The sequence below is a fragment of the Rattus norvegicus genome, chromosome 16 (assembly GCF_021556685.1).
Source record: "Rattus norvegicus strain SHRSP/BbbUtx chromosome 16, alternate assembly SHRSP_T2T, whole genome shotgun sequence".
NCBI lineage: Eukaryota > Metazoa > Chordata > Mammalia > Rodentia > Muridae > Rattus > Rattus norvegicus.
The window spans coordinates 75,236,293-75,258,174 of record NC_141549.1 but is presented as its reverse complement, the minus strand read 5'-3'; the positions used below and the strand labels follow the sequence as shown (position 1 = coordinate 75,258,174).

Genomic DNA, 21,882 nt, shown 5'->3' with positions numbered 1-21,882 from the left:
GGTTTATATACAAGTGTGCAATTTCTAGGCTTGAAAATAAAATGATGCTATCTGGTGCTGGATAGAGGAGCCTTATTTTTTATTATGGCAGCTTGCTATTTTTGTAACATGGTGATTTGGTTGAACACAATAAAGTACAGTAGTAACTGATCTCCCCCTCTTCCTGGATGAGTGAGGAGACGATTAAATGTTGATGTCAGCATCCATGAGCATATTCAGATGAGCTTCTGCTTCTGTTGAAAAGGATGCTGTGTTTGATTGTGGTCTGAAGCTTTGAAGCACTACTTGGCATCTCCTTCCTTGGAGGTCTCACTGTTTTAACATAACAGATTTGATAGCTTGTTGGTAAGGTGAGGTCCAGCTTGTCTCCACTAGGTCATCTTCATGTGAATCCGGTGGTTATACGGTTTTGTTCTAGGGATATTTCATTTTTTTAATAACGGTTTTAGCTGACATTCATGGAGAGAATGAATCCTTAGAAGTGTGCTACTAGTGAAAGGAAATCCTGTCTAGAGTATGTTTCTTTACAAAGCTGTGTCACACCATCCTTTGGGCCCTCTGCTGGAAAAGTAGAATCAAGTCTCAAATAATGCCTTTTAAATTGTATCCTCTAGTATTATAGATGTAGGACAGTACTGTATCATACCTCTGTGGATGTAAAATAGCTTGTACCTGCTTTATGATACCTAGTAGTGACCGTGCTTTATCAGAGCTGTTTTAATGATGTTGCTCAGAATGTTTTCTTTCCAGATGATGATTGAGAAGCTAATTTAAAAAAAAAATGGTGCCAGGTACCACAAGAGTAACAGAACTGTGCTGTTTTCTCGGGTTTTGTTTTTTTACTTTTTTTTTTTTTTAATGGAGTGTGCTGGATGTCTCTACAGTTTTGTTCAGATGACTGCAGAACCTGGAAAAGCTGTTGCTGCTGTTGATGCATAACACACTGCTATTATTGGTCTTTTTATATAAATATAAATATATATATATACAGATATATAATTTGAATTTTTTGAAACTTTACCTGTGCTGTCAACTTTCGAAAAAAGTATCCCTGTTTACTGTGTTGAGTTGGCACTGTACAGAAATTAACAGCCATATTGGTCTAGAAATGTTGAACTTAAGTTTTTTCCATTTGTACAGGGGTAACACACTGTATTAAATATGTAAGGTTTTATATACGTGGGTTTGATTACAAAAACTAATAAAGTATTCTCTAAATTAAAAAAAAAAGGAATGGCAACATAGTAACTGGAGGGAGTTCATTTATTGGTCTAATATTTTAGCCGCTCATTGACTAATCAATGCTCAGAAAGTAACCAACTGTGAACTATTAATGCCACTTTAAGTGTATTTTTTTTCTTTATTAACTTGAGTATTTCTTATTTACATTTCAATTGTTATTCCCTTTCCCGGTTTCCAGGTCAACATCCCCCTAGCCCCTCCTCCTCCCCTTCTCGATGGGTGTTCCCCTCCCCATCCTCTCCCCATTACCACCCTCCCCCCAACAATCACATTTACTGGGGGTTCAGTCTTAGCAGGACCAAGAGCTTCCCCTTCTACTGGTGCTGTTACTAGGCTATTTTAAGTGTATTTTAAGAAGTTTTCCTAACACACTTACCTGCTCGTAGGTGATCCACTGCTTGCCTCGGATTTTGATCTAAATAAATAAGAAATCACCCTATTAGATTTACCGGGTACAATCTGTATGGTTCTTACTGTACTCGCTTCCTCTTTCCCTTCAAAGTTGTAAAAAGGGGAAAATGGCAAATTTCTATTTTTATATCATTATACCAAAAGTTAGAATCGTGAGTCTCTTCCACTATACTGCCACCAGACTTTATCTTTTTAATCCGACAAGTGAAATGGTGAGGAGAAAGGAGAGAGCATGGCTGGAGAGCCCCAGAGAGAATAGCACACACACACACACACACACACACACACACACACACACACACACACACAGGCCTGTGACACAGGGATTCTGTCTGGCCATTTCTATCCCAGCTTCCGTTCCTACTCCTCCACATCGCCTACTATTCTGAGCAAGAAAGATCCCATTGACTGCTACCTGTTTTCTTCTTAAACCAGAGGGTGTACGTATATCTAGGGTCACGTACACCCATTAAAAAACAGAAATCCCATGGTGTGCTTAATTAAACTCTTTCATTCACTCAGTTGTTCATATTTCAGACAGTTGCAATCCAAGCTGAGTGGCATTTGCCTGTGTCTGTCCCTGAAAAAGGCTTCCCAATGTTCAAATTGTGAGTTCATTTTTCCAACTAGTGATATGTATCTAATCTTTTGTAACCAGTATTGTGCCTACATATCACAAGAGTAGGCAATCAAATAAGGTTCAGCCAACCAAAGAAAGGTTCGTTAACTAATACTCATCTCTAGATTGACAAACATTAGTGTTTGTTTGGATGATTTTATCAACTGTGGCTACTCAAGAAACCATACTGAAAAATTATTTCTAGACTAATATTTTTCATCCTTAGTTTATAACATATTTACTTATAGAAAATACTTCCTAAATGTTTATTTGATGATTTGTGGTTTAATAGTGTACTCTGGTGTGGCTCTAAATAAAAATTAAAACGGTATCCAAAAGTATCAGTGAATTAATGCACTTCTGAGAATGTACAACAGGCCATGCATTCTGTAGCCAAGTTAACTCTAAACACTTAAATGTGTGAGTAGCATGCCTGCTCACCAACAAACATGTGATTATAACACAGACAGCAAATCTTCAGTTCTGCACGGTACTGTTCATACTCCTTTGAGTATAGTCACCTGCACAGTACAGGAATGTGGTGACAGCAGAGACCTTTGTTTCTCATCACACCCAAACACCACAAAATATAAATTTGACTCTGGGTTGCTAAGCCCTGCCCTTTAGATTCTAAGTCAGTGATTCTCACCCTTCCTAGTGCTGCGACCCTGGAATACAGTTCCTCATGCTGTGGTGACAACACTACCCCACCCCCCAAACACACCATTATTTTGTAGGTACTTCATTACTGTAATTTTGCTGCCGTTATGAGTCGTAATGTAAATATCTGATACATAGGATATCTGATATGCGACCCCAAACTGGTCACGACCCAGGGCTAGAGAGCTGCTGCTCTACTGGCTTTGTACATGAATTGCCACACGTATACTAAATTTACATTGACTTCAGGGAAGCCTAGTAGACTGAAGGAAAATTCCTGCCTTCTATTCCACACCGGAATTCTAGACAAACCTCACATATTCTCTATTTGTGACTTCTAGCTCCCATTGTGTATGCTACTGTATAGCCTGGAAGCTACTTCAGGGACCAGGCGTGTAGAAAGGGGCCGAGTGGCCTTGTGGGAAGGAGCTCTAGAGAGGGCGATGGCATGATACAGCATTTATGAGTGGGATAAATGGGAAAAACGGCGAGTAGGGGAGCTCTCTAACTTGGGGTTCAATTACACATAATGTGTGTGTGTGTGTGCACGCGCGTGCATGTCTTAGCGAAGGTTTCCACTGCTGTGATGAAACACCATGATCAAAAGCAACTTGGGGGGCAGAGGGTATATCTGGCTTACGCTTCGACATCACTGTTCATCCTCAAAGGAACTGAAACAGGGCAGGAACCTGGAGGCAGAGGCTGAGGCAGAGGCCACTGAGGGAGCCTGCTCATTGGCTTGATTCATTCATGTGGCTTGTTCAACTCGCTTTCTCATAGTGCCCAGGACCACCAGCCCAGGAGTGATACGACCTGGTATCAGCCAGTACAATATGGATGGATGGATATATACTTTAAATGAAGGTATGGCAAATGGGGCGATTTAAGGGTCCCCACGATTCCCAGACTACCTACCTAGCAAAGCCCCCAGAGTACCAGGCACCAGAAAATTCTCAAGTTGTCATTCAGGGGAGTATGAGAGACCCCAGAACACTAGAGGTTATCACTATTATGCTTTGTTGGAAGGTAAGTCCCTGCGGGTGAAGATGCCACATAATTGAGACACAGGAGTTGGAAGAATTGAGCTAGAGGTGGCATGGCAGCTTCCTCTGTGGGGAGCAGCTCTCATCGTTTTGGAAGGTGCTGGGCATGCTTCCAGGACAGGGCGGCTTCACTAGCCTCACCTGGCTGTAAAGCCAATGGACTACAGCACTGACTAGACCAGCAGGATACCCACTGAACCCCCAAACTTAAAAAAAGATTTTAGGCCCCAGTGAACTCACTATGAATTTCTATCAGACCTCTAATGAAAAGACCACTACTTAGATTACTTATTACACGAACCAGAAAGCAAAGGAATGCTTTTAACCATTTTACCCATCCGGAATTAGCGTGACACCAAAACTCAGATAAAGACAAACAACAACAAAAAGAAAAGTATAGCATTGCTGATATCCCTTACGAATACAGATGCAAAATTTCTCAAAAGTATAGTTGCAAGCCTAATAAAGACTGCATGAAAATGATCGTTCATCATGACCAAGAGAGTCTGAAGCTGCTGGATGAAAAAGTAGTGCATATGGTTGAAGATACAGGTACAGGCAAGAACATCCTGAGTAAGAGTGCAAACGTACGTAAAATAAAACCAATGTGTGGCAAATGAGATGGTAGGACACTCAAAAGGCTTCTGTACAGCAAAGGAAACTGCTGTACAGAAAGTGAAGAGGCAGCCCACTAAATAGGAGAAAGATCTTTTACAAAAAGCAAAAAACAGAAAGAAAAAATACTCTGAAAGCTAAACATCAAGAAAAGCAACCAATCAATCAAAAATTTGGCATGGGTATGAGCAGAGAATTCTCAAAAGAAGTGTAGATTGCTGATAAACACTTCTAGAACTGTTCAACATCATTCAGATGCAAATTAACACAACTTTGAGATAACCACTTCACCCCAGTCAGAATGTCCATCAAGAAAACAAATAACAACAAATGCTGGTGAAGATCTGGGGAAAGGGGAACACTTAGGCTGGGGTAGGAGTGTAACCAGAGACAACTGCCATGGGAATCAATGTGGAGGTTCCCAAAATTATAGAAAGAGACCTATCACTTGTCCCAACTGTACCATTCCTAGGCATATGCCCCAAGGACTATATCTTACTACAGACATATTTGCTCATCCATATTCACTTCCACTTTACTCACAGCAGCCAGAAAATAGAATCATCCCAGATGTCCATCAGCAGATAAATGGATATGGAAAATGGGGCACACACACTCTTCTGTGCCTTAACCACTGTTCCATTGCTGTGAATTCACCGTGACTAAGACAACCTTATCCATGGAATCATTTAATTGACGCTTGCCTACAGTTTCAGGGATTTAGTCCATTACCATCATGGAAGGAAGCATGAAGCACCAGATGTGGTGCTGAAGAAGTAGCTACGAGCTTCATGTTGGTTTCTAGGGAGGGGAGAGACTAAACCTGGCATGACCTTTTGAAATCTCAAATCCCACCCCCAAGTGACACACTTTCTCCAACAAGGCCACACCCCCTATTCCTTCTAAACAATTCCATGGTTCCAATAGTTCACTGATGACTAAGCAGTCAAATATATGAGTCTACAGGAACCATTTGTATTCAAACCACCACCTTCTATAAGAAAAGAAAATTATAATTTTTTCTAGTAAATGAATGGAACAGGGTGGGGGGGAAGTATATTGAGTGAAGTATCCCAGACGCATGCTTTCTCTGTCCTCTGTGAATCCTACCTCCAACTCTCTAAAACTTCCGGTCAACTTTTATGAAAACCAGAAACCTAGAAAGGGCCTACTTCAGTGGGAGATTTCTCAAGGGAGGAGAGATGACGTAGCATAGATGACATCAAAACAGATAACTGGTACTTGAGGCTTAGAAAGTTTAAACAGGGTTGCAGATTAGAAGGTGAGGTGGAGAAGAGAGATTGAAAAAAAAATAAAGGGTGTGTGAAAAGTCATAAACTTACTACTTTGTAAACAAAACAATATAAATTAAGGAGAGAAGGCCTTGGGTTATTAAACAAAAACCCCCAGTGTCCGGTGAGATACATACTTCCTTAACGGTTGTTGGCCAGAGATACCAAGTGGCCTCCGAAAGACTGCAGGATATTGCCATTTGACTAGGTTCCCACCAGAACTAAGCGATGAGATCCTATTACTAAAGACACCACACATCTTGGTTGCTAGGTATAAAGAAACCAAAATGTAACTGAGCTGGAAGCTTTCACAGTGCCAGAAGGTGCTATTCAGGCTCCTGTGAACCTTACCGACCAGACGACGAGTGCCACAGGCAAGGCACGCCCACTGGAGCAATAGTGGTAAGGCTGTTAGGAACGTAACCAACTGCTCTCTGCTTGCATTTGAGACCCGTTCCACAAAAGTCAATCATACCTGCAAGTATATACCTAGTCCAAACAGAAAAGTATGGTGAGGAGAATCTTAGGCCCCTGGGATCAAACTTCCCAATGTTTAGCTCCATTGTCATGGTGCCAAGCTGACTTCTAAATGCTTTCTTTTTTATTGAACCCATGGATACTCGTTACTCCTGGCCTTGATCGGAGACGTCCCTCATTGTGATTAACAATGGTGAATGCAGAAACACATGACTGTTCAAACTCCTGAGAAAGTGACAACTAAGTGTGTGGCCCTAAACAAAACATGCACATAACCTCTCCCAAACCCAGGGGCCATCTGTTGGAGTAGTGGGGAGAACATAACCATGATAGGGAGAGTGGCATTGGCTTGTTTACCCAAGCAGCATGCTAATGACCCAGGCTGGATGAGGTCTAAATATTAAACACTATTATTCCTTATGCGTTAGGCTTCAGCTCTGTTGTACTTGGCATTTTATTCCTTAGGCTTCTGCAGGCAGGGGTTGGGGGGAGTAGACTTTCAATGAACCCAGAATAAATGAAGGGCTTATTGGAAGCAAAACTACTAAAATTTATTCGTCTGGTTTTTTTTTTCAAAGCACTGCCTTACCTAAGCTGAAACTCAAGAGGTATAAAATTAAATAATGGCTCATAATCAAATCATTGATCTTTTTCAACATGCCTCTTCACGCCACCTTTAATGCACTCACCTGCTGTTGTACGTTTGAGTGTTGTCTTCTGATTTGCTTCTAGGAAGAAATAGAAAATTTCATGTTAATTAGTAGGAAAAAATTAAAACTCTTGACAACAATTGTGAATAAAAATTGGACTACCATATAAGCAGTATTATCTTCTTTTTAACAAGACCAATTACCAATAAATAATACACAATGGGATCTGCATAAAGATGAGAATGACCTTTGTAACGGTAATTGACATGGAGTACAAGTCCTTTTGTGATGTAGGCAAGTCCTCTGCCAAGAAGCTATGCCTTCAGCCTCGCAAATTACATGTCCATCTTTTCACATGCCTCAGCCACAAAAACTCCAGCTGCTTCAAGTAGTGCTTTAAGAACCTAAAGTTTGGGCTGGAGAGATGGCTCAGTGGTTAAGAGCACTGACTCCTCTTCCAGAGGTCCTGAGTTCAATTCCCAGCAACCACATGGTGGCTCACAACCATCTGTAAAGAGATCTGATGCCCTCTTCTGGTGTATCTGAAAACAGCTACAGTGTACTCATATATAATAAATGAATAAATCTTTAAAAAAAAAGAAAAGAAAAAAGAACCTAAAATTCCTGAGTTTCATTTTTACTTATCCCTACAGTTCTTTCAATGTGTGTGTATGCACATAAGCATGTGTGTTTGCATGTTTGTGTGCATTTGTGTGTGATTGCATGAGTTCGTGTATGTGTGTATGTGCACACACATGTTGCATGTGTAAGAGAACTGGAAGGGTGGGAGCCCCAGGGAAGCAAGTTGGTTTCACCCAAGAAAATCAAACAGGAAAGATGCCCAGAGAGAGTTTCTGAGACCTGTGCCAAGCCGGTACCAATCCCCAGCCCTCTGGTGTCTACTCTACACACAGAACACAGAACACCACACACATGAGGACAGCTCCTTAGCCAGAGTAAACATATTTACTCAGAACAGATACATGAGAGTTTCCATTTGCTCACACGGGAACACTGAATAATTGATGCTCTCACAACTCAGGGGGACAGTTGCATTAGAATTATTAAAGGCCAGTACTCGTTGTTGGTGACTATATCGGCGCCATGGAACAATGGCTGAGAACCATTCTGCTGCACTTGAGAATGCGGCTCTGTTGGCCATATAAAGCTTAACTAAAACTCAGCATCTTTCTACTTGTAAACCCTAAAACTACGGAGTATGCAGAAGGAATCTTTGTGAACTCAAGTTGGGCTCTCTTTCCTACGTACAGAACCCAAATCATGGCCTATAAGAAAGCAAGTTTCCCACCGAACTTCCTCAAGCTTGACATTTGTACGTTCTGAACGGGAGAGGTAGAAGGTAGAAGTCCTGGACAGGGGAAACACGTTTGCAAATTAAACACATGATGAAAAGCTTACGCTTGGAAAGCAATGAAGAATACTAGATGAAAGACAGCCTGCTTCACAAATGGACCAACGAGAAATAACTGAACAACAAAAGGGCAAATACCTTCACTAAGAGGGGTGTAGGCTCTGAACGGCCATTTCTCCGAGGATGTCGAGATAATAAACTAACGCGGCAAATTCTACATCGTTAGTTATAAGAAGTATTCGAACGGAACCACATGCAGCGACTGTGTACGATAGGATGCGGCGAGGAAGCCACACCTCCTGGCAAGGGACCAGACTAAGAAGGGCTCACTGGACCCGCGGATCCCGGCCCGCGGCAGCTCTCTGCTCCCAGACCCAGTAGAGAGAGAGACCCAACCGCCTGGTCAGGTGGGCACTCCTGAGGCTGCAGAGCGGAAGAGACCACCAACACTGCTCACCCCTGCCCACATCCCTGGCCCAAGAGGAAACTGTATAAGGCCTCTGGGCTCCCGTGGGGAAGGGCCCAGGAGCGGCAGGACACCTGCCTGAGACACCGCCGGAACCTGAAAGAAACAGACCTGATAAACAGTTCTCTGCACCCAAATCCCGTGGGAGGGAGAGCTGAACCTTCAGAGAGGCAGACAAGCCTGGGAAACCAGAAGAGACTGCTCCCTGCACACACATCTCGGACGCCAGAGGAAAAAGCCAAAGACCATCTGGAACCCTGGTGTACTGAAGCTCCCGGAAGGGGCGGCACAGGTCTTCCTGGTTGCTGCCGCCGCAGAGAGCCCCTGGGCAGCACCCCACGAGCGAACTTGAGCCTCGAGACCACAGGTAAGACCAAATTTTCTGCTGCAAGAAAGCTGCCTGGTGAACTCAAGACACAGGCCCACAGGAACAGCTGAAGACCTGAAGAGAGGAAAAACTACACGCCCGAAAGCAGAACACTCTGTCCCCATAACTGACTGAAAGAGAGGAAAACAGGTCTACAGCACTCCTGACACACAGGCTTATAGGACAGTCTAGCCACTGTCAGAAATAGCAGAACAAAGTAACACTAGAGATAATCTGATGGCAAGAGGCAAGCGCAGGAACCCAAGCAACAGAAACCAAGACTACATGCCATCATCGGAGCCCAATTCTCCCACCAAAACAAACATGGAATATCCAAACACACCAGAAAAGCAAGATCTAGTTTCAAAATCATATTTGATCATGATGCTGGAGGACTTCAAGAAAGACATGAACACACTTAGGGAAACACAGGAAAACATTAATAAACAAGTAGAAGCCTACAGAGAGGAATCGAAAAAATCCCTGAAAGAATTCCAGGAAAACACAATCAAACAGTTGAAGGAATTAAAAATGGAAATAGAAGCAATCAAAAAAGAACACATGGAAACAACCCTGGATATAGAAAACCAAAAGAAGAGACAAGGAGCTGTAGATACAAGCTTCACCAACAGAATACAAGAGATGGAAGAGAGAATCTCAGGAGCAGAAGATTCCATAGAAATCATTGACTCAACTGTCAAAGATAATGTAAAGCGGAAAAAGCTACTGGTCCAAAACATACAGGAAATCCAGGACTCAATGAGAAGATCAAACCTAAGGATAATAGGTATAGAAGAGAGTGAAGACTCCCAGCTCAAAGGACCAGTAAATATCTTCAACAAAATCATAGAAGAAAACTTCCCTAAATAAAAAAAGAGATACCCATAGACATACAAGAAGCCTACAGAACTCCAAATAGATTGGACCAGAAAAGAAACACCTCCCGTCACATAATTGTCAAAACACCAAACGCACAAAATAAAGAAAGAATATTAAAAGCAGTAAGGGAAAAAGGTCAAGTAACATATAAAGGGAGACCTATCAGAATCACACCAGACTTCTCGCCAGAAACTATGAAGGCCAGAAGATCCTGGACTGATGTCATACAGACCCTAAGAGAACACAAATGCCAGCCCAGGTTACTGTATCCTGCAAAACTCTCAATTAACATTGATGGAGAAACCAAGATATTCCATGACAAAACCAAATTTACACAATATCTTTCTACAAATCCAGCACTACAAAGGATAATAAATGGTAAAGCCCAACATAAGGAGGCAAGCTATACCCTAGAAGAAGCAAGAAACTAATCGTCTTGGCAACAAAACAAAGAGAATGAAAGCACACAAACATAACCTCACATCCAAATATGAATATAAAGGGAAACAATAATCACTATTCCTTAATATCTCTCAATATCAATGGCCTCAACTCCCCAATAAAAAGACATAGATTAACAAACTGGATACGCAACGAGGACCCTGCATTCTGCTGCCTACAGGAAACACACCTCAGAGACAAAGACAAACACTACCTCAGAGTGAAAGGCTGGAAAACAACTTTCCAAGCAAATGGTCAGAAGAAGCAAGCTGGAGTAGCCATTCTAATATCAAATAAAATCAATTTTCAACTAAAAGTCATCAAAAAAGATAAGGAAGGACACTTCATATTCATCAAAGGAAAAATCCACCAAGATGAACTCTCAATCCTAAATATCTATGCCCCAAATACAAGGGCACCTACATACGTAAAAGAAACCTTACTAAAGCTCAAAACACACATTGCACCTCACACAATAATAGTGGGAGATTTCAACACCCCACTCTCATCAATGGACAGATCATGGAAACAGAAATTAAACAGTGATGTCGACAGACTAAGAGAAGTCATGAGCCAAATGGACTTAACGGATATTTATAGAACATTCTATCCTAAAGCAAAAGGATATACCTTCTTCTCAGCTCCTCATGGTACTTTCTCCAAAATTGACCATATAATTGGTCAAAAAACAGGCCTCAACAGGTACAGAAAGATAGAAATAATCCCATGCGTGCTATCGGACCACCACGGCCTAAAACTGGTCTTCAATAACAATAAGGGAAGAATGCCCACATATATTTGGAAATTGAACAATGCTCTACTCAATGATAACCTGGTCAAGGAAGAAATAAAGAAAGAAATTAAAAACTTTTTAGAATTTAATGAAAATGAAGATACAACATACTCAAACTTATGGGACACAATGAAAGCTGTGCTAAGAGGAAAACTCATAGCGCTGAGTGCCTGCAGAAAGAAACAGGAAAGAGCATATGTCAGCAGCTTGACAGCACACCTAAAAGCTCTAGAACAAAAAGAAGCAAATACACCCAGGAGGAGTAGAAGGCAGGAAATAATCAAACTCAGAGCTGAAATCAACCAAGTAGAAACAAAAAGGACCATAGAAAGAATCAACAGAACCAAACGTTGGTTCTTTGAGAAAATCAACAAGATAGATAAACCCTTAGCCAGACTAACGAGAGGACACAGAGAGTGCGTCCAAATTAACAAAATCAGAAATGAAAAGGGAGACATAACTACAGATTCAGAGGAAATTCAAAAAATCATCAGATCTTACTATAAAAACCTATATTCAACAAAATTTGAAAATCTTCAGGAAATGGACAATTTCCTAGACAGATACCAGGTATCGAAGTTAAATCAGGAACAGATAAACCAGTTAAACAACCCCATAACTCCTAAGGAAATAGAAGCAGTCATTAAAGGTCTCCCAACCAAAAAGAGCCCAGGTCCAGACGGGTTTAGTGCAGAATTCTATCAAACCTTCATAGAAGACCTCATACCAATATTATCCAAACTATTCCACAAAATTGAAACAGATGGAGCCCTACCGAATTCCTTCTACGAAGCCACAATTACTCTTATACCTAAACCTCACAAAGACACAACAAAGAAAGAGAACTTCAGACCAATTTCCCTTATGAATATCGACGCAAAAATACTCAATAAAATTCTGGCAAACCGAATTCAAGAGCACATCAAAACAATCATCCACCATGATCAAGTAGGCTTCATCCCAGGCATGCAGGGATGGTTTAATATACGGAAAACCATCAACGTGATCCATTATATAAACAAACTGAAAGAACAGAACCACATGATCATTTCATTAGATGCTGAGAAAGCATTTGACAAAATTCAACACCCCTTCATGATAAAAGTCCTGGAAAGAATAGGAATTCAAGGCCCATACCTAAACATAGTAAAAGCCATATACAGCAAACCAGTTGCTAACATTAAACTAAATGGAGAGAAACTTGAAGCAATCCCACTAAAATCAGGGACTAGACAAGGCTGCCCACTCTCTCCCTACTTATTCAATATAGTTCTTGAAGTTCTAGCCAGAGCAATCAGACAACAAAAGGAGATCAAAGGGATACAGATCGGAAAAGAAGAGGTCAAAATATCACTATTTGCAGATGACATGATAGTATATTTAAGTGATCCCAAAAGTTCCACCAGAGAACTACTAAAGCTGATAAACAACTTCAGCAAAGTGGCTGGGTATAAAATTAACTCAAATAAATCAGTTGCCTTCCTCTATACAAAAGAGAAACAAGCCGAGAAAGAAATTAGGGAAACGACACCCTTCATAATAGACCCAAATAATATAAAGTACCTCGGTGTGACTTTAACCAAGCAAGTAAAAGAGCTGTACAATAAGAACTTCAAGACACTGAGGAAAGAAATTGAAGAAGACCTCAGAAGATGGAAATATCTCCCATGCTCATGGATTGGCAGGATTAATATAGTAAAAATGGCCATTTTACCAAAAGCAATCTACAGATTCAATGCAATCCCCATCAAAATACCAATCCAATTCTTCAAAGAGTTAGACAGAACAATTTGCAAATTCATCTGGAATAACAAAAAACCCAGGATAGCTAAAGCTATCCTCAACAATAAAAGGACTTCAGGGGGAATCACTATCCCTGAACTCAAGCAGTATTACAGAGCAATAGTGATAAAAACTGCATGGTATTGGTACAGAGACAGACAGATAGACCAATGGAATAGAATTGAAGACCCAGAAATGAACCCACACACCTATGGTCACTTGATTTTTGACAAAGGAGCCAAAACCATCCAATGGAAAAAAGATAGCATTTTCAGCAAATGGTGCTGGTTCAACTGGAGGGCAACATGTAGAAGAATGCAGATCGATCCATGCTTATCACCCTGTACAAAGCTTAAGTCCAAGTGGATCAAGGACCTCCACATCAAACCAGACACACTCAAACTAATAGAAGAAAAACTAGGGAAGCATCTGGAACACATGGGCACTGGAAAAAATTTCCTGAACAAAACACCAATGGCTTATGCTCTAAGATCAAGAATCGACAAATGGGATCTCATAAAACTGCAAAGCTTCTGTAAGGCAAAGGACACTGTGGTTAGGACAAAACGGCAACCAACAGATTGGGAAAAGATCTTTACCAATCCTACAACAGATAGAGGCCTTATATCCAAAATATACAAAGAACTCAAGAAGTTAGACCGCAGGGAAACAAATAACCCTATTAAAAAATGGGGTTCAGAGCTAAACAAAGAATTCACAGCTGAGGAATGCCGAATGGCTGAGAAACACCTAAAGAAATGTTCAACATCTTTAGTCATAAGGGAAATGCAAATCAAAACAACCCTGAGATTTCACCTCACACCAGTGAGAATGGCTAAGATCAAAAACTCAGGTGACAGCAGATGCTGGCGAGGATGTGGAGAAAGAGGAACACTCCTCCATTGTTGGTGGGATTGCAGACTGGTAAAACCATTCTGGAAATCAGTCTGGAGGTTCCTCAGAAAATTGGACATTGAACTGCCTGAGGATCCAGCTATACCTCTCTTGGGCATATACCCAAAAGATGCCTCAACATATAAAAGAGACACGTGCTCCACTATGTTCATTGCAGCCTTATTTATAATAGCCAGAAAATGGAAAGAACCCAGATGCCCTTCAACAGAGGAATGGATACAGAAAATGTGGTACATCTACACAATGGAATATTACTCAGCTATCAAAAACAACGAGTTTATGAAATTCGTAGGCAGATGGTTGGAACTGGAAAATATCATCCTGAGTGAGCTAACCCAATCACAGAAAGACATACATGGTATGCACTCATTGATAAGTGGCTATTAGCCCAAATGCTTGAATTACCCTAGATCCCTAGAACAAACGAAACTCAAGACAGATGATCAAAATGTGAATGCTTCACTCCTTCTTTAAATGAGGAAAAAGAATACCCTTGGCAGGGAAGGGAGAGGCAAAGATTAAAACAGAGACTGAAGGAACACCCATTCAGAGCCTGCCCCACATTTGGCCCATACATATACAGCCACCCAATTAGACAAGATGGATGAAGCAAAGAAGTGCAGACCGACAGGAGCCGGATGTAGATCGTTCCTGAGAGACACAGCCAGAATACAGCAAATACAGAGGCGAATGCCAGCAGCAAACCACTGAACTGAGAATAGGTCCCCTATTGAAGGAATCAGAGAAAGAACTGGAAGAGCTTGAAGGGGCTCGAGACCCCAAAAGTACAACAATGCCAAGCAACCAGAGCTTCCAGGGACTAAGCCACTACCTAAAGACTATACATGGACTGACCCTGGACTCTGACCCCATAGGTAGCAATGAATATCCTAGTAAGAGCACCAGTGGAAGGGGAAGCCCTGGGTCCTGCTAAGACTGAACCCCCAGTGAACTAGTCTATGGGGGGAGGGCGGCAATGGGGGGAGGTTTGGGAGGGGAACACCCATAAGGAAGGGGAGGGGGGAGGGGGATGTTTGCCCGGAAACCGGGAAAGGGAATAACACTCGAAATGTATATGAAAGAAATACTCAAGTTAATAAAAAAAAAAAAAAAAAAAAAAAAAGAATGGCTCACTGGAGGCTGGGAGTCGAGATGCGGATGCTGACTTCAGTAGGAGTCTCGCTCTTCCATTAGAAGGTAAACAAGTGCTACCATCTCACCCAGCAGTTCTACTCCAGGAAATGAACCGAGACGACATGCATGCTCACACAAAGACCGGGACATCCACAGCGGCTTTAGTCATTTTAGCTACAAGTTGTAAAGGACGTGAGTATCCACCAATCCGTGAAGGAAAGACCAAACAACCGATACAAGATTGTGAATGAGGGGGATTAAATATGGTGGTAAGTGATACAAGCCACATAGAAATAAAGACTTACAATGTGTTTCCATTTATACAATAACCTAGACCATGGAAAATAGCTTCTTTACAGAGGGATACAGGAGAAAGTTTGCCGTGTGAAGAAATGATTTACAAAGATCCCAGTACTTTTCTAGGGCTATCTTGTAAAGGGAAGATCAAGAAAATATTAAAAATAAGTACATTTAGGTGTAGTGACATATACTCCATCAATCCCAGCACTCATGAGACTGAGGCGGGCAGATCTCTTGGGCAAATGGATAGAACTAGAAAATATCATCCTGAGTGAGGCAAACCAATCAAAAAAGAACACATGTGATATGTACTCACTGATAAGTGGATATTAGCCCAAAAGCTATAATTACCCAAGATACAATTCACAGACCACATGAAGCCCAGGAAGAAGGAAGACCGAAGTGTGGATGTTTCAGTCCTTCTTAGAAAGGGGAACAAAATACTCACAGGAGGAAATACGGAGACAAAGTGTGGAGCAGAGACTGAAGGAAAGGCCATCTAGAGACTGCCCCACCTAAGGATCCAGCCCATACAGTCACCAAACCCAGACACTATTGTGGATGCCAAGAAGTGCATGCTGACAGGAGTCTGACATAGCTCTCTCCTGAGAGGCTCTGCCAGAGCCTGACAAACACAGAGGCGGACGCTCACAGCCAATCATTGGACTGAGAATGGGGTCCCAGTGAAGGAGTTAAGAGAAAGGACTGAAGGAGCTGAAAGGGTTTGCAACCCCATAGGAAGAGCAACAACATCAACCAACCAGACCCCCCAGAGCTCCCAGGGACTAAACCACCAACCAAAGACGACACATGGAGTGGCCTGTGTCTCCAGCTGCATATGTAGCAAAGGATGGGCCTTGTCTGGCGTCAGTGAGAGACGAGGCCCTTGGTCCTGTGAAGGCTCAATCCCCCGGTGTAGGGGAATGCCAGGGCAGGGAGGTGGCAGGAAGTTGCTGGGTAGGTGGGGGAGCACCCTCATAGAAGCATGGGGAGGAGAGATGGGATAGGGGGTTTCTGGAGGGGAAACCAGGAAAGGGGATAACATTTGAAATGTAATTGAAGAAAATATCCAATAAAAGAAATAAAAGAGAATGTCTAAAGCCTCCACTGAAACAAGCACAAGTTATATTCACCGAGCTGGGCATGGTGGGGTAGTGTATACCTACAACACTAGCACCCAGGAAATGAAAGCGGAAAGGTTATGGCTATGAAGCCATCCAGAGCTGTATGTCAAAGTCTTGTTGAGAGAGAAGAACTCTAACAACAAACCCAGTAAATTCGAAGAACACAGAAATCAGTCCCAATGCCATATTCATCCTCTAAAGAAAAAAATTTTGTGAAAACAATCTCACCTGTACAATAAAGTCTCTAGGAATAAACTTAACCAAGGAGCTACACAACACTCAAAGTTATAGACGAATGATGGGGAAAGTTGAGGACACGGATAAAGCAGGAAGCTATCTTGATTTGTGGGTTAGAAAAACCACTTCTGTTACAATGGCCACGTCTGGAGAGATGGCCCAACAATTAAGAGCAGTGCCCGCTCTTCAAAAGACCTGGGTCTGATTCCCAGCACCCACATGGCAGGTCACAACTGTCGTAACACAGACAAAAAATAAACTCTCATGGCATTTTTCACAAAATCAAAAGCAACCACCCTAACATGCAAAGAGAACCGCCAAAGACTTCAGATCATTAATGCAATCCCAAGTCAAACGGATAACACTAAAGGCATTCGTGACACTTCCTGAGTTTCTAGTACATGGTGAATGTTTTTGTTTTTGTTTTTTTGTTTTTTGTTTTTTTAAGAAAAAAAAAGGTACACATAAACCAATGGAATAGACTACAGAAGAAAACCCACATGAGTAAGCAAGTTTTGTTTTGCTTTGTTTTTTTAAAGCATACAGTGGGGGTGAGTAACAGTGTCCTAGAGCAGAGACAGGAAGGTGGCTGGATTAGCACGCAGTGGCTGTAGTGAGTTAGCCACATGCCCAAACCCATCATCCTTGAGACATCGCTCGCTATGAGTCTTTGCAAAGGCCTCCCGAAATTAGATGGAATGCAGATAGAGTGCCCAGAGGCTTAGGGGAAGCCAAAGCTCAATTTACTCGCTGCTCATGGATTCCTCCTCCTTGAAGCGACACTTTTTCAAGCCTTTCCACCCTGTGCCTAGGACGACTGCTGTCGTGAGGATAATTAAGACAATGTACAAACTTAAGAGCCACTTCTTCTCACGGTTCCTAGAAGCTCCTTCCATGGGCAGACCTAAAAATAAAAGGTATGTGAGCCGTTAGATGGCCTAATTTACTTTCAAGTTGTGACAAGTATATTAAAATGGTTTCTTTTGGGTTCCCCCGCCCCCGCGCCCTTTGTCAATTAGGTAACAAGGAAAACTTAAGTAGTGTACTGCAGCATTTGAAACTTTACCTCAGATCCACCCCAAAACATGGAAACAGTATTTCAGAGGTTTCCAGAGGTTTCCAGGCTACACCATATGGTGATTACAGTAAAGCCCCCCTTGTAATCCAGTGAGTGCTTGAAATCCAGTGATCTCAAGTGCAGGTTGCTTATGGTTAAGATTACCCCAACTTGGGGCTGGGGATTTAGCTCAGTGGTAGGACGCTTACCTAGGAAGCGCAAGGCCCTGGGTTCAGTCCCCAGCTCCAAAAAAAAGAACAAAAAAAAAAAAAAGATTACCCCAACTTGAACTCATTACAGGATTCTCAACAGAACTTCACTCCGCGTGTATGGCACTTCCTTTGTAGGTAACAGATTATTATCTTCCTACCTTAGGACTGTGCTAATGTACACCAAACTGTGGTACTACTTTAAAGGGCGGGAGATTAAAAACTGAAAGGCTCGGTGCCGACTCTAATTTCATCACCTGTTGGCAGTGGCTACCAAGCCTGTCATGTCAGACCCGAGAAAGAAGAAAGGTGTGAACTTGGGTGGGTGGGAAAATGGGGAGAGTCTTGGAGGGACTAGGGGAAGGGAAACTATAATCAGAACACACTGTCTGGAAATAAAAAACATTTCCAATCATAAAACAGTGAGTTCCAGAACTATTTTTCGAGTCTAACAGGTGTATGAATGACAGGAAGCAAAGGCTGCTATGGTCGCGCTTCTGTTATCATCCCGGAAGGTGAAACCATCTCTTTCTTGAAACCTACAGACTGTAAACCAAAACTTATCCATGTAGTTTCCCCTAGAATAAAAACATGGTGGTTGTACCTGAGACAGTAAACACTGCCTAGGAACAGAGTTCCTGCACAATTTGTAAATGTGGGAAAAGCAGGAGAGGAACTCCCCCAATGACAGAGACATCAGAACAAAGAAAAGAAAAGAAAAGAAAGAAAAGAAAGAAAGAAAGAAAGAAAGAAAGAAAGAAAGAAAGAAAGAAAGGTAGGAAGGAAGGAAGGAAGGAAGGAAGGAAGGAAGGAAGGAAGGAAGGAAGGAGAAAAAGAAAAAGAAAAAAGCAGACAGCCCAAGGCAACCCTGCTGGCCTCACGCACACGTGACAGAAATGGTGAACAGAGTTAATGATATTTGGTCCCATTATTTGAGAAAAAAAAAATCTAATTGCCTTTGATTCCAAATATTATTAGCCTCTCCAAGTAGAAAAATGTGGCTTTCTTTGAATGAAAACAAGTGATCTTTTAACTTTTTCTCAATTGCTATTTTTACAGGCATAGATACTTGCCTTGCCTGCCATACCAAGATGAGTCTCCTCCTTCCTTAGGTGTACAGCTGGGAGGTTGAAAGCCCTCAGAACAATGGCAGTCACCACGGGAAGTGCACACCTAGGATTAGTTTGAAATGTGTAAATGATTTTTTCCTCATTATGAAATTATGTGCTAGGTCATAACACTTGCTTTTTTTATCTTAGTCAAGAATGAGCGAGTTCATTTTGATTTAAAGAGAGAATCCCACAGTGTGAATATTTGGTTTCTTAGGCTAAAACTTCACACATCAAATTTAGAAATATTTAAAAACTAAAACGTGAGACTTACACTTGTACCAAGAAACTGTAGTGAATTCAAATGTTTACCTTTAAATTTAGAAAGCAGTTTCAGACACATACATCATCTCTAAGCCTAGGGGTGTACTGCAGGCTATAGGGCAGATCTCAGCATACATCTCTTCCCTTGTCCAGATTCAGTGACTTCCTGTTGACTGCTTCAGCCATTGGCCACCACAAGGAAAGATCTAAACCTACTCCAGGCTGATTTTGAGTCGTTCACTAGCAGTGGAATGATTTTCATGTAACTCAGCTTAATGTTATCTTAACTGGATCTAAATTTCAACAAAAGAATGAGAATCTTGATGGAAAAAAAGAGACTCAGCAACTTCGATGAGAATAAATTTTCTAAATACAAAGAAACTGAGATTGGGGGAGGAGGAAGGCAGTACAGGGAACCAAATGAAAATCTTGGCAATGCAAGAAAAAAAACGGCTAACGTCATAGCTATTGCATGATCCCAGAGTTCTTTTGAGGACTCTGATGTGAGCATGCAGGGGCTAGGAGGAGCTGATGGTGTAAGCTTTACTTGAAAGCCCATTCAAATAAACTACAGCAGAAAATAGCTACACATAAAGGAGGAGGATGCAGGAGGACCTTTAGAGCCACAGACCGGCAAAACAAAGTCTCTCCACAGGACTTGAGAGCTGCTGGAGCTGGGAGCACGGAATGCAAAAGATCCCTAAAGCCAGGCGTGAGGCACTGGCCTAGAATCCCAGCACTCACAGGGCCAGGGCAGAAGAGACACTTAGCCCGGCTTGGGCTCCAAAGTAGGAGCTTGTCTCAAACCATGACAAGCAGGTATTCTTTAATATCAAATGATGCAGGCTGGCTGGTTGAGTTTAATAAAAATAAACAAATGATTATTCTCAGTGGGACACCATCTGCCCCGATAAACACACAGATTGGTAGAAGGGGAAGCATGTGAGAATGAGATAATGAGAAGGTAAAGCGTGAGGGTGAGCTGCAGTGTCGCATGCACGTGTGCACACACATGCGTGTACACACACACACACACACACACACACACATTGGGAAATAAAGTGTGTGTGTGTGTGTGTGTGTCCTGAGTATATGATATATATCCTATATATATGATGTATATCCTGAGTGATATCCTGAATATATGTGTGACCTATACCCTAAATATGTGATATGTAACCTATGGTATATATTCTAAGTGTATGTGATATATATCCTAACTATATGTATATCTGTACATGCATACATTTATACGTCGTATATGTACATTTACACATATATCACACATATCCTTAAAGGTGACCACAAGGCAAATTTAGAAGCAATAAAGGAAACAATTCACCAGAAAGATACAGTGATTGTCAACAAAAATGTGCACAGAACGTCAGCACTCTCAGTTTGATGAAAAACGGATTATTACCTATAAAGGAATAGGCAGGTCAGATGCAGTGCTGATGGCCACCCTTCCAACATGCAGGGGAGGGGGGGGGAGGGAGGGAGAGAGAGAGAGAGAGAGAGAGAGAGAGAGAGAGAGAGAGAGAGATTTTTCAGATTTAAATTTCACTATAGGTCAAATTAACTTAGATGACACATAAAACATCCCATCTGACAGTGACAGAATTAATATTCTTCTCAGCAGCTGGTGAAACCTACTCCAAAAAGCACTTAAATCAAGTCTTAACAAATGCAAAAATAGTATTTTTTATCTTACTGGAGCAAACTGGAATAAAAACGAGAAAGAACAGTGGCACAGCCATATCCACTGGAAATGGTGAGAGTCATGAAGCCAATACAGCTCTTTTGACACCATGCCAGCAAGGCCGACCTGAGTGCTGCCAATGGCTGCCACTCTACCTCTCACGTTTAGGCTTTTGTCTCTGTGTGTTGCCTTCTTGGGGGCTTTTATGTCTTTTCCCGAGAAAATTATGTCTGAATTATTCCTTCTGCTTTTAGGAAAATAGCTTTACCTGGCCCTATTTGGGAGTCTTTACTTATGCCCTGGGGATCGTGGTCAGCACAGATAAGCACATAGCTAGAAATCGATTTATGAGGCCATGATTCCAGGAATCTTCTTGGGGTATCTAAGCCAAGTCATCAGTATAGCTGAGGCAGGACAAACACAGCTCTGTCAAGAAAACCAGACAATTGACAAACTCCAACTGGCTAGGAGAATCAAGGTCTTCTCTCACAACATGCTCAGAGCTCTCTGAAAACATAGCTTGAAGATAGAGGGTCATTCAGGGTATGCCCTTGAAAGATTGAAACTCAGTAAGTCAGGACAATTGACTAACCTTTTCCTACTTAATGATGTAGATAGGGTCAAAGGGGTTAGGTGTTAGTACTTGCTATTCATAAAAGAGCAGTTCGGTAATTTTCTGTTTGTCTGGTGTGCTTTAAAAATGCAAATACCCCCAGCCTAAAAGC

At 41.8% G+C, this 21,882-nt stretch overlaps 2 protein-coding genes across 2 annotated transcripts in view; both read right to left on the bottom strand.

The window, feature by feature from the left end:
• Erich1 (glutamate-rich 1) overlaps positions 1 to 21,882 on the bottom strand; it is a gene marked incomplete at its 5' end in the record, with an annotated part of 52,793,804 nt that overhangs the window by 8,406,189 nt on the left and 44,365,733 nt on the right.
• Adam32 (ADAM metallopeptidase domain 32) overlaps positions 1 to 21,882 on the bottom strand; it is a 109,831-nt gene that overhangs the window by 3,657 nt on the left and 84,292 nt on the right. For both annotated transcript variants that reach the window (XM_087588716.1, NM_001170582.1), the window contains 4 exon segments: positions 19,159 to 19,258; positions 17,567 to 17,723; positions 7,049 to 7,087; positions 1,619 to 1,657 (listed from right to left, as the gene is read on the bottom strand). In XM_087588716.1, the coding sequence (XP_087444842.1) occupies positions 1,619 to 1,657; positions 7,049 to 7,087; positions 17,567 to 17,723; positions 19,159 to 19,258 (335 nt within the window).